At 43.1% G+C, this 16,291-nt stretch overlaps 1 protein-coding gene across 2 annotated transcripts in view; it reads left to right on the plus strand.

The window, feature by feature from the left end:
• The window catches only part of neto1l (neuropilin (NRP) and tolloid (TLL)-like 1, like), a 55,118-nt gene that overhangs the window by 33,424 nt on the left and 5,403 nt on the right, over positions 1–16,291 (plus strand). For both annotated transcript variants that reach the window (XM_040166925.2, XM_040166923.2), the window contains exons 5-9: positions 1,636–1,677; positions 2,866–2,993; positions 8,383–8,465; positions 9,390–9,535; positions 14,062–14,175. In XM_040166925.2, the coding sequence (XP_040022859.2) occupies positions 1,636–1,677; positions 2,866–2,993; positions 8,383–8,465; positions 9,390–9,535; positions 14,062–14,175 (513 nt within the window). The remainder of the gene's footprint in view (positions 1–1,635; positions 1,678–2,865; positions 2,994–8,382; positions 8,466–9,389; positions 9,536–14,061; positions 14,176–16,291) is intronic.

Raw genomic sequence — 16,291 nt, forward strand, 5'->3', positions numbered from 1 at the left:
GGTGGATGTTCACGCTGCGCAATCAGACCTCACTTTCCACACTGAGCTCAGCCAGTGGGAGCCATGTCTCCAACCGGCAAGGAACATTCAGATTTAATGCGAAGCCTCTTTTTTTCCGATTCCTATTTCCGCAGGCCGTGTCCTCAAATGAATGCCGCCCAGAGCTCTTTGCTAACGGCACATCTTTGAAAGCACTACTGCTCTGTCACTGTGCCGGAGAACAAAGTGGAATCAGCAGGAATGTATTGAATGCTGAGAGGGAAGTGGGGGGGGGGGGGGGTATGTGAAGGACAGCGCCGCATGTCGTAGCATGGCGACAAGGTTTCGTGCCGTGTCATTATAGCGGAATACTGGTCGAAGAAAAATGATCCTGTTACTTTAATAGTTTGCATTATTGTTTTCCTTTTATTAAGTTGCAAAAACGGAGACAGACCCATGCATTTTGTCTGGGAATGGTACAGAAAAACCGGCCCTGCGCAGCACACACAGAAGTGATGACATGACACAACTGTAGAGATTGTTCAAGAGCCAATTTCTGTCCTGCGTCAAGACATCTGAGGAGCGATACTGAATCTACGGGGATGGATAACAAGAATGTGATGTTTCACAAGCAAGACGAGGAGGTATCACACCTCAGCGTGGCCGGACCTGTGACTTATTTTAACATTATAAACAAAAAATGTTTTTTAAATCTTTATGCTTCATGCTGACTTTCAAAAACGTCCCATATGTTGTTTTTCTGACTAACGAAATGGTCTTAACTTTAACTTAAAGTTCATCTTTTATACACAGTGGTACAGTTCCACTCTTGTTTAGGATTTTAGGATTAGATTTGTGTTCCCCAAGGGTTTGCTAAAACATTTCTAAAAACCTTTCCTGAGAATTTTTCTATTTATTTTTTTCTTCTCTTCCATTCATCTGCGTTAAGCTTCAGTTCTGTTTGTTCTGACAGTGCAAAAAGATAAAGAAGTCTATATTCATATTTATTGTCAGTCCCAAAGATATCCCTTTGTATTCTTATCGGGACTTCCACTGTGATCGGTCTTGTAAGTCGACAGTGACCTTTTTGCTTTCCCATCCAGTAAGACTGGCTATAATCCCCCCCGAAAAGAAAAACATGATTGCACAGGTACTTTGTTTAGGAAAATGTCCTTTTATGCTAAACCTAATTAATTCAAATCACTCCAAATGTGGCTGTAAAGTAAAAACTGCAAATTCTAATGATTGGGATGCTGAATGAAACCCCAAGAGAAGGTCTTCTGCACAAGAGTTTGTCCCTGATCCTTCAAAATTGCTTGTAAGGCTTTTAATGGCAGTCAATTTGGTTGATTCCCGATCTGAACTAATAGCTCTAATGAGGATATTTGACATCATTTCAAGGGAGTGGGAATACTGTGGTGATTGTGTTTTCTCCATTTGGTTTCAATGAGGATTTAATTACGTAATTAATAGTGCCACCGCTTCCAAACAGACCGAACCCGGAAGTGTAGCAAAGCAAAAATAAATCAGGCAGCAATTTGTATGTTTCTCTGGAAGTTCCTGTGTACATTGTTACAGCTGGTTGAATTGCCTCTGCGAGGATTCTGACTTTGTAACCATGTATTAATAATGAATGCCCCCCCCCTCTCTCCTCAGATCCGGACTTTGCAGACATGGGAGTACCCCCACCTCTGCCCTGTAGGTATACCCCCTCTCGCTCTCTCTGCCTTTGTTTCTTCCCCTCTCTCTCTCTCTCTCTCTCTCTCTCTCTGGTTACATTCACTTTTTTGATCACAATAAGCTAGGGGTGTAACGATTCATTTTACAATTCGATTCGAATCACGATTCATGGTTGCCGATTCGATTCATGGACGATCTGGGTTAATTTAGAACTATTCGATTCGATTCAGTGCCTTGAAATCGATTCAGGAACTTTACTGGACAGTGCAGGCAAAGTTTCTGAGATCCCTGTTGTTTCTTGTAAGGAAATCTGGTTTAAATTAATTATGGATATTATAAACAAGCAAACAACAATTAATGGCAAATGTATTAACCTTTTATTTGAATCAAGTGCCATTTTCAATGTAAACATTACACAATAATTACACAATGTTTGGATCAATTCACAGAACCACATTGTAGGGTCGCATGTCTTTACAGATAAACTTGGCAATTGTTACTGTGATGTTGAGTTTGGTGCTGGCGAGGCCTGAGGCGTCTGCAGAGCTGGAGTTACCTTCTGCTTCTGCTGCAGCGGTGACGCTGCTAGAGGTTCCTGACTGTCGCCGTTGTTTAATCCCATGGCGCCTTAGTAGATGGCCGGAAAGATTCGCCGTGTTTCCGTGGTTTTTTATTTGGCTTCTACATATTCTACAAACAGCAACCGCACTAACAGCACTTATTTAGAACACCTCCGTGTTTGCAAAAGCCAAAATGTTTCCACGCGCTGGATCGATAAGTTGGTTTGTAAATGTCTCGCTCGCAGTCGTCTCCTCCACGCTGTGTTTTGTTGTTGTTCAGAGTTTCACGTGGCTGCCGCTGCGTACTGATGACGTCACAGACAGGCAGACTGAATCCAGTAACGTTTAACGTGTCTAAAGTGCTAAAAAACCAACAAACAAACACGCATCCATGCCGTTTTGTTTATGGTTATGTTTAAATCAGTTGGATCGCAGGAATACAAATTGATAAATCGATTCAGTGAATGAATCGTTACACCCCTACTATAAGCCCATTTGTGTCGTTGTTCCTCCAGTTATTTGTACCATTTGACTTTCATTTGTTCAAATTGTGTACCTGTGCGTTTGCTTTAGCTGCACACGTGTACATATGCGTACGTGTGCATGCCTGTGTTTGTGTGTGTTTATGCGTTTGCACGTGTTTCAGCTTGTCAGTATGACATGGTCGGTCCAGACGGCATCGTTGAGTCCCTTCAGATCACCAGAGACGGGAAGGCGGATGCCACCGAGGCCGTCGATTGTAAATGGTACATCCGCGCTCCGCCGCGCTCCAAGGTCAGTGACGCTAAGCTGCGCTCCCATCCGACTGTGAAAAACAGTGTGGCAAAGCTTTGAAATGTGACACGTGACAGAGTGAAAGGGAAATTGTATTCCCATCAGATGGGATTATTACAGAGGAACGCAGGTAAATCAGACAACAAATAGGGAGAAGAAAAAATAAGAAAAAAAACATGCCCCAAGACTGCTGTTCATTTGACAAATACTGCATGTCTTCATTTATTCATTCGAGTTCCAACTTCAAAACATTTTCGGCTCAATTTCTAGTTGTTCCTCAGCATTCCTTCACACATGTGGTGAGATCAGGGGTTGCATCAGGGGGCTTTGATAGCGGATGGGTTTGGGTGCAGCTGTCAGTGGTCTCCCAAATGGGAGGTTTCGTGGCTGCGTCGGAACATCTTCCTCTGCTCGGGTCAGACTTATACACTCGTACATCTAGGCTGTACTTCTGAGGGTCTGACCCATTTTTTAATCAGCAAGCTGTTGCCAAGAGGAATAGAGCAATGGAAGGAGAGGGAGGGAGATGAAGGGTGTGGGGGGAGAGCGAGAGGTTAGGGAATGTAACTCCTGATGAGACAGTGTCACTGTGCAGTTTGACCCCCGAGGCCTCCAACAGCCTGCGTTTGTTTTCATCGCCAGTATTTTCTACACGGCCCTGCGAGCATATACAGACACTGCCCTGAAAACACACACATGTCGACACCTGTATTACATCCACTTACACTCACCAGGCATGCAGCGTTATCTGCCGGAGTTACCTGTGCTGCGTTAATGCTACAGGATTAGAGGGTGCCCGAGGGAGAAGGCCCAGCGGTAAAGGAAACATCGGCGCATATGGCCCGATCGTACACTCACGTCCACAGTTGAGTCCATGCCAGCCGTCCATCGACCACTGAAATAATGTTGGTCTTCTTCTGGTGCATTTGCATGCCTTGATTTGATGGAAAACGTCCACATGTTGTTGTTATAACAGCTTAAAGTTACAATTTCTGAGATCCGTGTTTTGTCCTCTTTGCCGGCACCCATGGCGATAAACCAAAACTGCAGGTGCGTTTCGGGATCTTACCCGGGAATCTTGCTACAGACAACCAGGTCACAATTCTGCAAATGCGAGAAGCTTTCGTCAGTGTGCCATTGGCTGAAACACTACTACAGTACCGTGCAATGCAATTTTGTTTTGGATGTTCAGGAAGCTTTTTTAAAAACGTCCCCTATTACCCCGATGGTGAGGCCCCTATTGCCTCTTTTGGGGCCTCGCCATCAGCTGTAACTGCTGCATGAGCACATGGCAGAGTGGTGGCCGTGAGCTGACCAGTGAGGCACATTTACAAGCACTGGAACTAATGCTCTAAAAGGCACGTGAGGCCGACCCGGGATGCGTCAACACAGCCCAGCGAATCACAACACATATGAGGAGTCCACACGTCGCACACATATGCTGCTGTAATTATGCTGTTATTGTACACCTTTAACGTTTAACCGTGTGACGATGTATTCAGAAACCCCACTAATGGTCACCGTGAGAAATAAAATCAATAGATTAAGGTATTATGTACGGTCGTGTTACTGGGATTTGGTTCTCACGGTGCGTTTATCTTCCTGATGGTCACACGGGAGTGAGTAATAGCCGCTGCCACGTCAGCTCAACAGACAGTTGTAGTTAATGCTGCAAGATGCTTTCATCGGTCACCGCAGAGATCTTATCACACGGCCCACATTAGGGAGGCTGTTAAACTTTGTTGCATCCCGCTCTAAAACTATGACTTTTTTTCATGCAGGTTTTTCATTTGGTACTGCCTGCTCTTACTTTACACACACACACACACACACACACACACACACACACACACACACACACACACACACTCATAATATGCCTTGCTGGTGTGACTGTAATTCATGGCCACGGAAGTTGCTTAGCTTCCATCTGACAACATGCTGTGGTTACTCCTTTTTTAGATTCAGCTTCTTTAGCCGAGGCCACAGGAACTCCCAAGTCTACCTGATCCATCTGTAGAGCTTTATTTTCATCATCAGCACCCATGAAGCCAAACGATTGTGTGAAACAGAAACAGAAGAAGCTTTCATTTTTCAATCACTCAAAGTGGAGTGTGTAATTCAACACTGCAGCTACAGCACCAGAAAGGATCCACGGGTCTTTGAGTGAGGCTGTTTGTGGGTGACATAGCGACCCAGGGCCTTGGTAGGATGATGTATTTTCCTTGGTTTGAATCAATGTCATATTTCGCCCTGCAGGAGCGTCTCACGCGGCAAGTTGTGTTCCAAAGGCTGACAGTTACCGGCACTGATGGACAAGGCCACAAATGTGCTTTTTTTTAGCAGGCATCTATCTTCAGTCACACAGTCCTGAAGCTCCCATATCCACTGTTCACCCTCGATCACTGGCCAAATGCATATATAGCTTACCGTATACTGCTGCAGTGAGGAGTGCGAAGGACGCCGCCCCCCCACACACACACACCACATCAGCGTATGTGCTGCATGCTTTCATTTGCCTGTGCTGATTCAGTACTGTACTGTACCCAGTGTGCCAGAAACAGCAGAGAGATAATGACATCCTATACCGCAGGCTCTAATTAGACCGTACCGGAGCGCTCCAGAGAGAAGGGAGCGGAGGGGGACAACGGAGGAGGGAAAAGTGGGAAAGGTGGGAATAAGGGAAATATATACTTAGTAGTGCATTTTATTAGGGATCTGCACGTACAGGGAGGGAGTCCAGTGGCGTTAGCGGCAGATAGGGATTGTGTCGTGAAAGGTAATTGAAGGGGGAAAACTGCCTGAAAGCGACACCGACTTTCGCCAGAAGTGACACCGCACAAATTCTAATGCCGTAGTGTTCTTCTTCGTGGTGTTTCTGTTTTGTGCAGCTGTCCTGTAGGGGAATATTTTCCTCTAAAACTAAGTCAATAGTTTGTACCCGTAACAATGACTGTATTTCCTCAACCATCGTTTGTGTCTTTTCTGTCGTGCATTGTGTGACTGTTTGACAGCTGCCGCCTAAATATTTGCATTCACATAGAATACGACGAACAGCACGTACTCCTGTTACAGACTCCTTTTAGCAACAGTGAGAACATATTCCTCCTCAGTCAGTGATGGATCCCGCGTCATTATTCGGCGGCTGCGGAATCAATGAGGATGCAGCCTTTTTTCCTGCTGGGAGCCAATCTCCCGCCTTACAAATTGGTGATTGTATCTGCGTGATCCATTACCGTCATTTGGCTTTGTGATACCATCTGCAGACTGATTTTTCTTCATATCGTGCCAGTTGGAAGAGTTCAACAACAAGAGCAAAGCTTGTTTTTTAGAAAAAAAACAAGCTTTTCCAGTATTTGTGCACTTGTTGGTTTTTGCATGTTACCCTGACATGTTGAGGCCTGTCCTGATGGCCTTACCCGTCATGTCTAGCGAGCATCGACCAGACGTTACTTCACAGGCATGAAGAACCGCGGTCGTTATTCTTCCATGCTTGAACTTGAGCGAAATGGGAAGGATGCATTCTGTGGTACCATTTACATTTCATGTCATAAAAATAATAACTTTCTGATCGAAGACCGTAAGGCAGTCATCTTTTACAACTTGGAAGTATGTCTATGTATGGTGTAAATGCTTATTTTCTTGTATCACTTTGTCGGCCATCTCCGGGAAAAAGAATATTTAAAATACTTTTTTTTCCCTCTTTTTAAAGTTTATGTTGAAACTACCAGCAGTTACAATGGTAGCTCTGTCCTGAAGCCACATTTACATTTGTCTTGCACAAGCTGTTCAAGGGTTTAAAAGTGCCATTTTTAGTCCTGGATTGATTGATTGAATACACAAAACATTATATATATCTACTGCTGCTATTGATCCACAACCCCTATTTGACCTAAACAACATTAGCTGCAATGTGAGCGATAAAGCAAGTGTCATCAGAAAGTTCATCATTGATCTTAAAGCAGAGCTATTATAAGCTGTGAAAAGACTTTGAGATTGGTCAGATGAACCACGTATGCTTTATTCTCTAGTACTGGTGCATTAGTGCAGGTCTAAAATATGTCATACTGTAGGTAATGACAGGACCAAGAGGCAACAGAACCGTCTCTCATCGCTCTGCTCACAGTAACAGCGCATGATAATTATAAGCAAGGGATGTGTTTACCACTCTGCCCATCTTACTTTGCATTGTACACCTTATTACTCGCAGTAATAAGGTGTACAATGAGACGATTATGTCAGATCCCGGACATAAAAATCATGTCTGCAAAACCAAATTGCATATCAACCACCTTTAAAAGGCACTGTGCAGACAATTAATGCTTTATTGGATACACCCCAACAGAACCCTACAGCGAAGTATGTGAAGAAATCATTTTCAGAGCAGCTTCGATCTTCCAGTCCTTGCTGCAGGCGTTAAAACCTGTTAGGAAAGGTACATCTCTATTTTCCCCTGAAATTACATAAAAGAAGACCAACATGATGTCCTTCTTTTCTTCTTGTGACAAAAGCCTTAAGAGTTACTGGAAATTGACAAATCTTCATAAGACGCAAGTTATTCAACATGGAATCCCAGGGGAAGTGGAAAGCTTTCCCCCCCCCAATCCAATCCCCTCGTCATGTTGTTGAGGCCAAGTTGACATTCCAAGGTCCATTATCCCGCTCCATCTGTAGCTTTCATCTTTGGGCATTTGGAGCGTCACATTTCCCTGTCACATTTCAGGAGCGATCCACTCATTAACCGTAATGGCGGTGAGTGCTGTGCACAGCCAACCAGAACCAAAGCCCTGATTGTGCAATCTCGACCTGACGAATGAGTGACAGACGATGCCGAGGCAATGAGGAAGTGTTACTTTCCCCTAGAAAAGCTGTTGTGAAGAGTCAAGGTGGTTACCAAGGTGGATATTTCACTCAGTAAGGGATCGTTACGGTAATAAAGTAGTCCATATAGCTATCATGGCTTTAAAAGCTTTGTTATAAACTGGTACCCATACATTTGAAAGAAAGGGTCCAAAATGAGCTGTACAAGGATGACACACAAAGATCTAAAGCTTGAGACAAAATATCCAAGGTCACCTTAAAGTTTAACATGGTTTTAGGTTCTGTGTGATACTTTTTCCCAATACATTATGAGTCTGAAGCTAATAGACGCTTGAGTCCTCTTTTCATATGAGATCATAATGACTTTTGTAGAAGCTACAGTCTGTCAGTCCTATTTCATTACAGAGCCTCTGAATCAAGTAAGAAGCAATATTAGAAATGAGCTGAAATATTTTCAGTTCACCGTTTTTTCTTTCCACATCTTTATATTCCTCATTTTATCTCTGCCTTTTCTCTCTGTGTTTCCCCCCTCCCTCCCCTCCCCTCCCCTCCTCCCTGCATTGAACAGATCTACCTGCGTTTTCTCGACTATGAAATGGCCAATTCCAACGAATGCAAGCGCAACTTTGTAGCAGTGTACGATGGTGGCAGGTGGGACATTTTCAACCTCTCATCTTGATGACTTGTACGTTATACAGGAGCTGAAAGTGGCCGTGGTCACACACTCCATTTAGGCCCTTTATCTTGATGATTGTGACTTAATCATCTCGTTATCGTGAGATAACAACTCACCATTGTGCTTTCTCTTTTGAAAGTTTTAATATTTAAATATGTGGCGGCATTGAATTAATGGTTTTGAAAAGATACAGTTCCTTTGCCCTGGTCGGTCCATGTCAATCACCCAATGAGTAGCACCCTGAGAAATGAAGACTGAAATCAGATCAATTACTTTACCGGAATCAACTTCTGACACAAGGAGAAACATATTTAAGACAAATTTAAGAGGAGGGTTATTGTTGAAAGAATAATACATACATTTTGTAAATACACTTGTTTGCTGTCTGGAAGGTTACAAACAGGCTAAGCTACAGGATGTTGCCACACCCAGCCAGGAAGTAGCCATGCACAAATCCCCTATGAAACCATTAATTTTCTTCCTGTTTTAGTGCTTATAATAAGCTAAGATAGGCAATGCTGGCAATTGATAAAGCAAGTGTACTCTCTAAAATATCCAGCCATTCCCAACTTCAAGATCATGAGATATTTAAATCCCGATTAAAGAAAACAATATTCAATATCTTGAGATAAAAAAATAAATTTAGTCATTAACGCTTATTAACGCAAGCTTGCAATACGCTTGACACAAATATGAGCTCAATCAAATGTGTTATTTTGAGATTAACTACGGTATGTGTGAAGTTGTGATTACATGATTTTGGGCCTCCAAATATTCCAGAGCAACCGTGGCTGCTGTTAAATAATGTAGAACTGATTTTCACGTTAAGATTCAGCGCCAATATCCATGTAACTCGATGATAAACTACAGATATGTTATCTCATCCTGATTTGTCCCAGCTCGGTGGAAGACCTGAAGAACAAGTTCTGCTCCACGGTGGCCAACGACATCATGCTGGTTTCCACGCTGGGCGTCATCCGCATGTGGGCAGACGAGGCCAGCCGCAAAAGCCGCTTTCGCATCCTCTACACGACCTACCAAGAGCGTAAGAGGTTTTTCATAAATATGTTTACTGCTGCATCACTCGCCTATTGAGGGAAACTGATTAGCTTTATTAAATCAGACTGTGGCTGTGACATTGATGCCAAAACAAAACGGGTCTGGTCTCGTGGCAGATGTTAAAAAGGCGGATGGAGGCACAGTGGCCATGTTTATGGCCACGTCTATTGCATGCCCTCAATACAAAAGGTGCTGTCAGATGTTTCCATTTATTTTAATGAGCAATTTAATAGCAGACAGTTGGAAACTAAGGGCTGAGATCTCCATTATAGGGAATACAGCCTGTGGGTTACTGCGGATGGGATAGTATTGGTGGATTTTAGCTTGGTCCTGCAGCACTACGGGCGTCGATCTTAATAGATCAATACAGAAACGGATAGAGAAAGGGCCAAAGACAAAAGGAATATCTGGGGTAACAGCGGTATATTCACATCTACCAATTTTCTCCGGCCAGTAAAGCACACGAGCCGGTTCCTCTTTCTCATTCAGTGGCTCCTCATTGATGGAGCTCGGAGTTTGACAGGGGTTGCAGAGGGCATTCTTTGCACTAGTGAGATGAATGAAGAGGGTCTCCGGCTTGTGAGTATACAATATGTCAAGTTCATTCAGCGCCTTTTACTGCCGCACCCCGCACACACAGCGCTACACAACACATTGCATCCTTTCGTTTTGTGAAGAGGTGTCTCTCACGGCAAACTGGAGATATTCTTTTTTTTTATGAAAACAGTAAAAAGTTCCTCATTAGTTCTAATCAATTCACTGAGTTCAAAACCATAATTTTCCATTGGTTCCACTGAAAATTCAGAGGTGCTATGATTTCATTGTCATGATTGCAAAAGGGAAACAACATGCTTTCTTCCAGACTGCTTTATTGTTGCCTCAGTGCATCAAATTTAGATTATGGCTCTGGAAAAAAAAAAAGAAATAATGCCAACTGGATTACGGCATATATATGTACTACATATATCAGGTTATTTGAAAGTGAGCTGAATTTGTCTCCATGGTCAATGTATTGAATGTCACAAACAAGACCCACACACCTAACCTAACCAATGATCAGACCCGCAAAGACAATCCATTGTTACTCCTCGTCTATATTGGTTCTACATGTATTTTGCAGTAATGCGATTCGTTTGGTGTCTTGCTGCTACAGGTCAAGTGAACAGCATTAGTATTATTTGTTTGTATTGTGAAGCCAGTGTCCCCCTTTGTACGGCCTCTTCACCGAGCAGAGCCAGGATGCGCTGTTGCCGGGGCAACGCTTCTGCTTTAGTCACTCAGGCGATCCCCAGCCAGGACTCAGCCTTTAGAGCAGCATCCACCACAGCTCAGCAGCACTGCACCAATCCTGTCCACAGTAAATGAACAGGTGTACCAGTGAGATAATACAGTCCAGTAAAACAGTCAGATGCTGTCTAGTGATGCTGGACAGTAATCACTTTGTTAATTAGAATGTAGGAGTAGTAGTAAAATGGTGGTGTGACAATCATTTTCATTTTGGCACAGGGCAAGATTTGTATTCTATGTGTGATGACAAAATTGAATTATATGCACTTGTTTTTGGAGGATGCATATAGTTGTTTTTTTTAAAGGCACTAATAGTAGATATAGAATAATTAGATGAACATTCTGCATTGCTGCTCATTAAGACACTGAAAGGCAAAGAAAACAACAAAGTGAAGAAGATGCCCTACGAGGTAACGTTCGCAAGATTACGCTTTTAAGGGAGATTCCAGGCTGAACCGACATCTGTTATATCCATCCATATATCAGGTTATTCACTTGCACCAGAACTAATTCTGAAAACTTAAAAAACACCATTTTATGATAATGCAAAAAAGAATATGTAGTGGAGACATTGTTCAAGGAAAGTGTGCAATGGAGTTGCAGTTGAAGGTACAATGCAAGGTGAAGTACAATGGTTACCGTGTATTACAGAGGTTAATAATGGTGAAAGGAAGACGGTGTGCAGCTACCACGAGTGAGTGTACAAGTGTACTCTTTCACAGGCCCCACTCTCTGTTTGCAGGGCAGTTTTTCAATAAGCGCTTTGTGCAGTAAATCCCAAGTCTTTATATGTCTTTTCACAGCTGCTTGTTCCCAGTGGGGTCCAACAGTTTTTAGAGATCCATTCACAGCTGCCGACTCCCAATAAGATGCTGCAATGGGGACGACAGTGGTCCCAAATGTAAACATCCACATTTATTCTCTGTGCTGCGTTCACACCTGCAGATACTACTGATCTGCCTCTGTTTGCAGACACACACACACACACGCACACACACACACACACACACTCCTGCTAAAGCAGAGCTTTAGTGAGAGATTACAAATATGAAGTATGAGAAAGTGAAGCCTATCTTTACCCAAGAAGCAATTATGTCTCAGGTGATAAATGTGCTCATGTGACATCACGTCTGTCAGCATTGTTACGCCTCATCAACTGATACCCGTCTCCGGGGCTGCAGATGGAAATTTGCTCTGGCTTCACTACACACATCGCTTCTGGTTTCTTTCAAAGCTTCTTTGCCGAATGCATGAAAGAGTTCAAGAACAACACAGTATGCTAATGTCTGGATTTTCGCGTACTAGGATTATATCATCTCTAAGCACTTTTTATCTTGGTTACTTTAGGATTATAAAAAGTAGCGTGGGAATTACATTAGATTGTGGAATTATACAGAAATCCATAGCAGAACGAGAAGCAGCGATGGCTGTGTGGACGGAAATGGATGAATGGCTTTTTGGAAAATCCTGCGTTTGGGGAAATTCCATGAATTGGGATTTAGTTGAAGGTGCATAATCAAAAGTAGTAAATGCAATCCACCTAATCAGCTGACACAGCCCACTGTTTTTTGCTAAGTAATAAATGGAAAGAGTAAAAAAAATAACATGCTTCCTGCCGCAACCAGTGAGGGGAGGCCTGTGGAGCCAGTCTGTCTTTTTGTAAATAATTGAGTCAAGTATACCTAACATTATAAAGTTAAAAACAACAATGGGTAGAGGATAACCAGTAACTGACTGTAATGTCCCAAATTAGAGCCAGTAAGAGATTATGCCACTCTGGACATGAGCGCGGAAAAAAGATCCTTAATTCAAAAAGGACAAAAAACATTAAGAACATCAGGCTTAAATAAAGAGATATCTTCCCCACCTCCTAGAAAAGGCCCAACTTCAGTCGAAATGGAACAACAACTCAGCTCTATAATGGTTATTTGATTAGAATCAATCGTGATAACCGTGTGTTGCTTCTGGCGCTTTGCTCTCAGAGTCCACCTCTGCAAACACACCCAGACTTTTCTCATCAGACACTCATCCAAGAGTTCATTTATACCTCTAGCAGTGACTCGGCGTGTTTATGTGCGGGCAGAGAGGCACTTTTATTGCAGAATGTCTTGAATTTTAATTTCGTAAGAGATTAGTTTGGATTTCACTCTCGAAATGGTTGTTTTCCTGCACCATCCTGTAGCATGTGGAGGAGAGACGAGACAAAAATAAGAAAATAAGAAGGATTGGGCTCCCTCTACTGGTTCTTAAGTTGGTTCGGATCTTTGGCATTCAATGTAAAATCCAAAAATGTGAGAAAGAGGCAATCAGTGGTAGAGGGGAGCGAAAGAGTAGAGTTGGCGAAGGCCCAGGCAGCACGGGATACAAAAAGAGAGATAAATCACTCTATTTCTGTGCGTTATTATGCACTAGGGATAAAAACGGCCACACATTACTGTGCTTACACTGTAATAGCCCCAGGCTTTGCCATATCATGCAAAGAGAGCGCACAACAATTATTTAACAGGTGACAGTAAAACTGCACTCTACTGGACAAAACGATTAGCACGCTGTTGGCTCGCCGCGGCGCTCTTCCTCCCAGTTGTCGCCCGTAGGCCACTGGTTTTTACGATCATGTCTTACAGATGAGGGGGGGCTCTACTTCTTATGCTGTGAAAGCAGCACTACGTCTCGGGCCAGCGGAGCGGTCGCCATGATAGATCCCGTGTCTGAGGACACGCTCGTGTTTACGACCCGGCTTTGAATTTGGCCGTGCACCGAGGACAAATAGACGGCGGCTTGCGTGAATAGAAATAATTTATTTTGGGGGGTTTGTACTGCGCGCAGATGATGAGGAAAAACCGCGGCCATCTTTCTGGTCCATTTCAAGACATTCATATCCACAAGTCGTCTTTGCAAATGTTTGAAGAGGAGGCAGATGATGAAAATTCATGACGAACAGATGGGTTTAGGGAGGGGCGGGTGGGGGTGGCCGGTCTGGTTTGAGTAATGCCCATCCCAATGTATTTCCTCAAAATCTGGCACACTGCTACATCTCCTCAGCCGTAAAACCTGATTCATGGCGCAGCATATCTAGTGTGTCCTACACGTCTGCTGATCAGAAAACCGCCTAAAAAAGTACAACTTTTCACTCAATCGTTCGTGCGTCTTCGTGACGTTTCAGCTGCGCCCAGATAGCGGCAGAGTGTAGTTGTGTAACTGTTTTGATTTGTCTGCCCTATCCAGCTCCATGTGAGCCAGAGGCCTTCTTCTGCCACAGCAACATGTGCATCAACAACACGCTGGTGTGTAACGGCCTGCAGAACTGTGTCTACCCCTGGGATGAGAACCAATGCAAAGGTGAGACGGTACCTTTTTTCCGCATCACGCTAGGGGAGATGTTTGAATGTGTGGAAACAGGGCAGGTTTGAACATTTTGTGCTTTTGCCAGTGGTGCCGCAACCGTGCTACTGTTATTTTAACACACACCCTAACCCTAACCCAGAAAATAAAAAGTTGTTGATCAAAATGTCATTATTGCAGATTTTTTCTTTTTAATGATATAATTGTAATAATGTTTTACTATCTTTTACTATTAAACCCTTTGATATATCTTTATATAAATATAGATATATGAGTTTGAGTACAATTCTATGTGCAGGTTCACAATTTCGTCCTTAGCTGATTTCCTTTGCGGTTGTCCTTATTTTACCTTGTTTACGCAAGTACGGTCCTACGTATTCTGTGACCTCGCAATACCGTCTATTTCTTAACATCCTCTTTAGTTTGCTTCCTCATGCACTCTGAATTTTAAAGCCACCGGATCTATACATTGATCTCCACTCCTGCCACTGGCTCCCTCCATATTAAACTGCACCTCAAAGTGAGATTAACTCATTGCAGAATTGTCATATGCTACATGATGCTATTCCAATAATTAGCTGAGATGTGTGAAGAAATCTGCATCATCAATTAGTCATTCTTCGGTTCCTGGTTCCATGAACCGTCACGACTCTTTACTGTCGCCCCTCGGACCCGTCTCACTTTGAAGCTCAGCACAGATTTCTTACTGTTATGCTGTTGTGCGTCACTTTAAGGCCTTTAAGTCGTGTTGCAGTTTGTTCTTGCTTCAAAACATGTTCGCAATCTCTCACCTAGGAAAAAAAAACTGGAGTAAGTACCCGCAGGGAGGCTACGGTGCCGTAACTCTCTCTTGAGCATGGCAAATGACAAATGACCTCGTTTAATTAAATCCCACGCTGCCTATTCCTCATTTAGACTAAGATACCTTTCAACCTCCAGAGTTTGAAGTTGTGCAGAACTCAGCCTGCAGTCCATGTTTCTCAGCCTGTTACCTCGTCTTCCACCTTGTCTCCGCGCCAGTAGTAACGCGTACTGGTCCTGCAGTGCCCACATTTGTCTTCATCACTGGTAAAATGTCAAGTTTCATTCTGTACTACTTTGCTTTCACGTGAAGCAAAGTGTCTCGCTACATGATCATACAGCATTTAAATGCCAGCCCTCTCTACACACTAGTCAGTCTTCGTGGTGATCGTGATAAATGCACTATAGTTATGAACCTAATGTGACCTTTTGCCCGTCGTTTCGATAGCTAATGGCAGTCATGGACTTATCTTGTACATGATGAGGTCCATTTGTTTGAGATTTCTTTACACGTGAGCTGTAATATCTTCTTTTCTGAGCGGTTGCTAAGGAGATCTTCGTGAGCTCCACCGCACTTAACTACAATGATAACTCAATGGAGGAAACAAGGAAACACTGCGGATGGGGCAGCAATTCTTTTGTAGGCTGATAGGCAGCACACACTGAGAGCACACATTACATTTTTATATCACATTTTGATTCCAATATGACAGCTTTAACTAACAAATGTGAATAGCCATTCATATTAAGTTGCAACAAGTCCTTGATGCAACTAGTGCAATCAACAAGCGTTGGACAAAATTAAGCAATGATAAAAATAGGTACAGTGATGAAAAATGTTTGCTCGTAAGGAGTTATCAAAAGAGGAAAAACGTAATGAAGAAAGAGTTTCAACATCTTTTAGCAACTCATTCCAGTCAGTCGACACAACTGAGCGATGGAACGAGACACGATGACATCCAGAAGAGGTGAATTCGCTTGAACGTACACTTTGGAGATATTGAATAATGAGCAGAGAAGTGGTGTGTTCTTCTTCCTTATACGCGTAGAGCGCACCAACAAAAGAGGGTTTCTTTGGCTTTAAAGATTATAAAGCCCCCTGAGGCAACTTTGTGATTAGTGATATTGGCCTATAAAGAAACAAAACAATGACTCAACTTTACTCTGTGTGTGTGTGCATGCTCAGTTGTCAGTCCTCAACCATCTTTGACAAATAATGGCTAAAATAATGTATGACAAAACCCATTACAGACAGACAGGGGGACATCTGTGAAGGTGTCGATAAGTAAATCAAAAGTTATATAGAAGGCTT

This window comes from Gasterosteus aculeatus, chromosome 21 (genome assembly GCF_964276395.1).
Source record: "Gasterosteus aculeatus chromosome 21, fGasAcu3.hap1.1, whole genome shotgun sequence".
NCBI classification, from domain to species: domain Eukaryota; kingdom Metazoa; phylum Chordata; class Actinopteri; order Perciformes; family Gasterosteidae; genus Gasterosteus; species Gasterosteus aculeatus.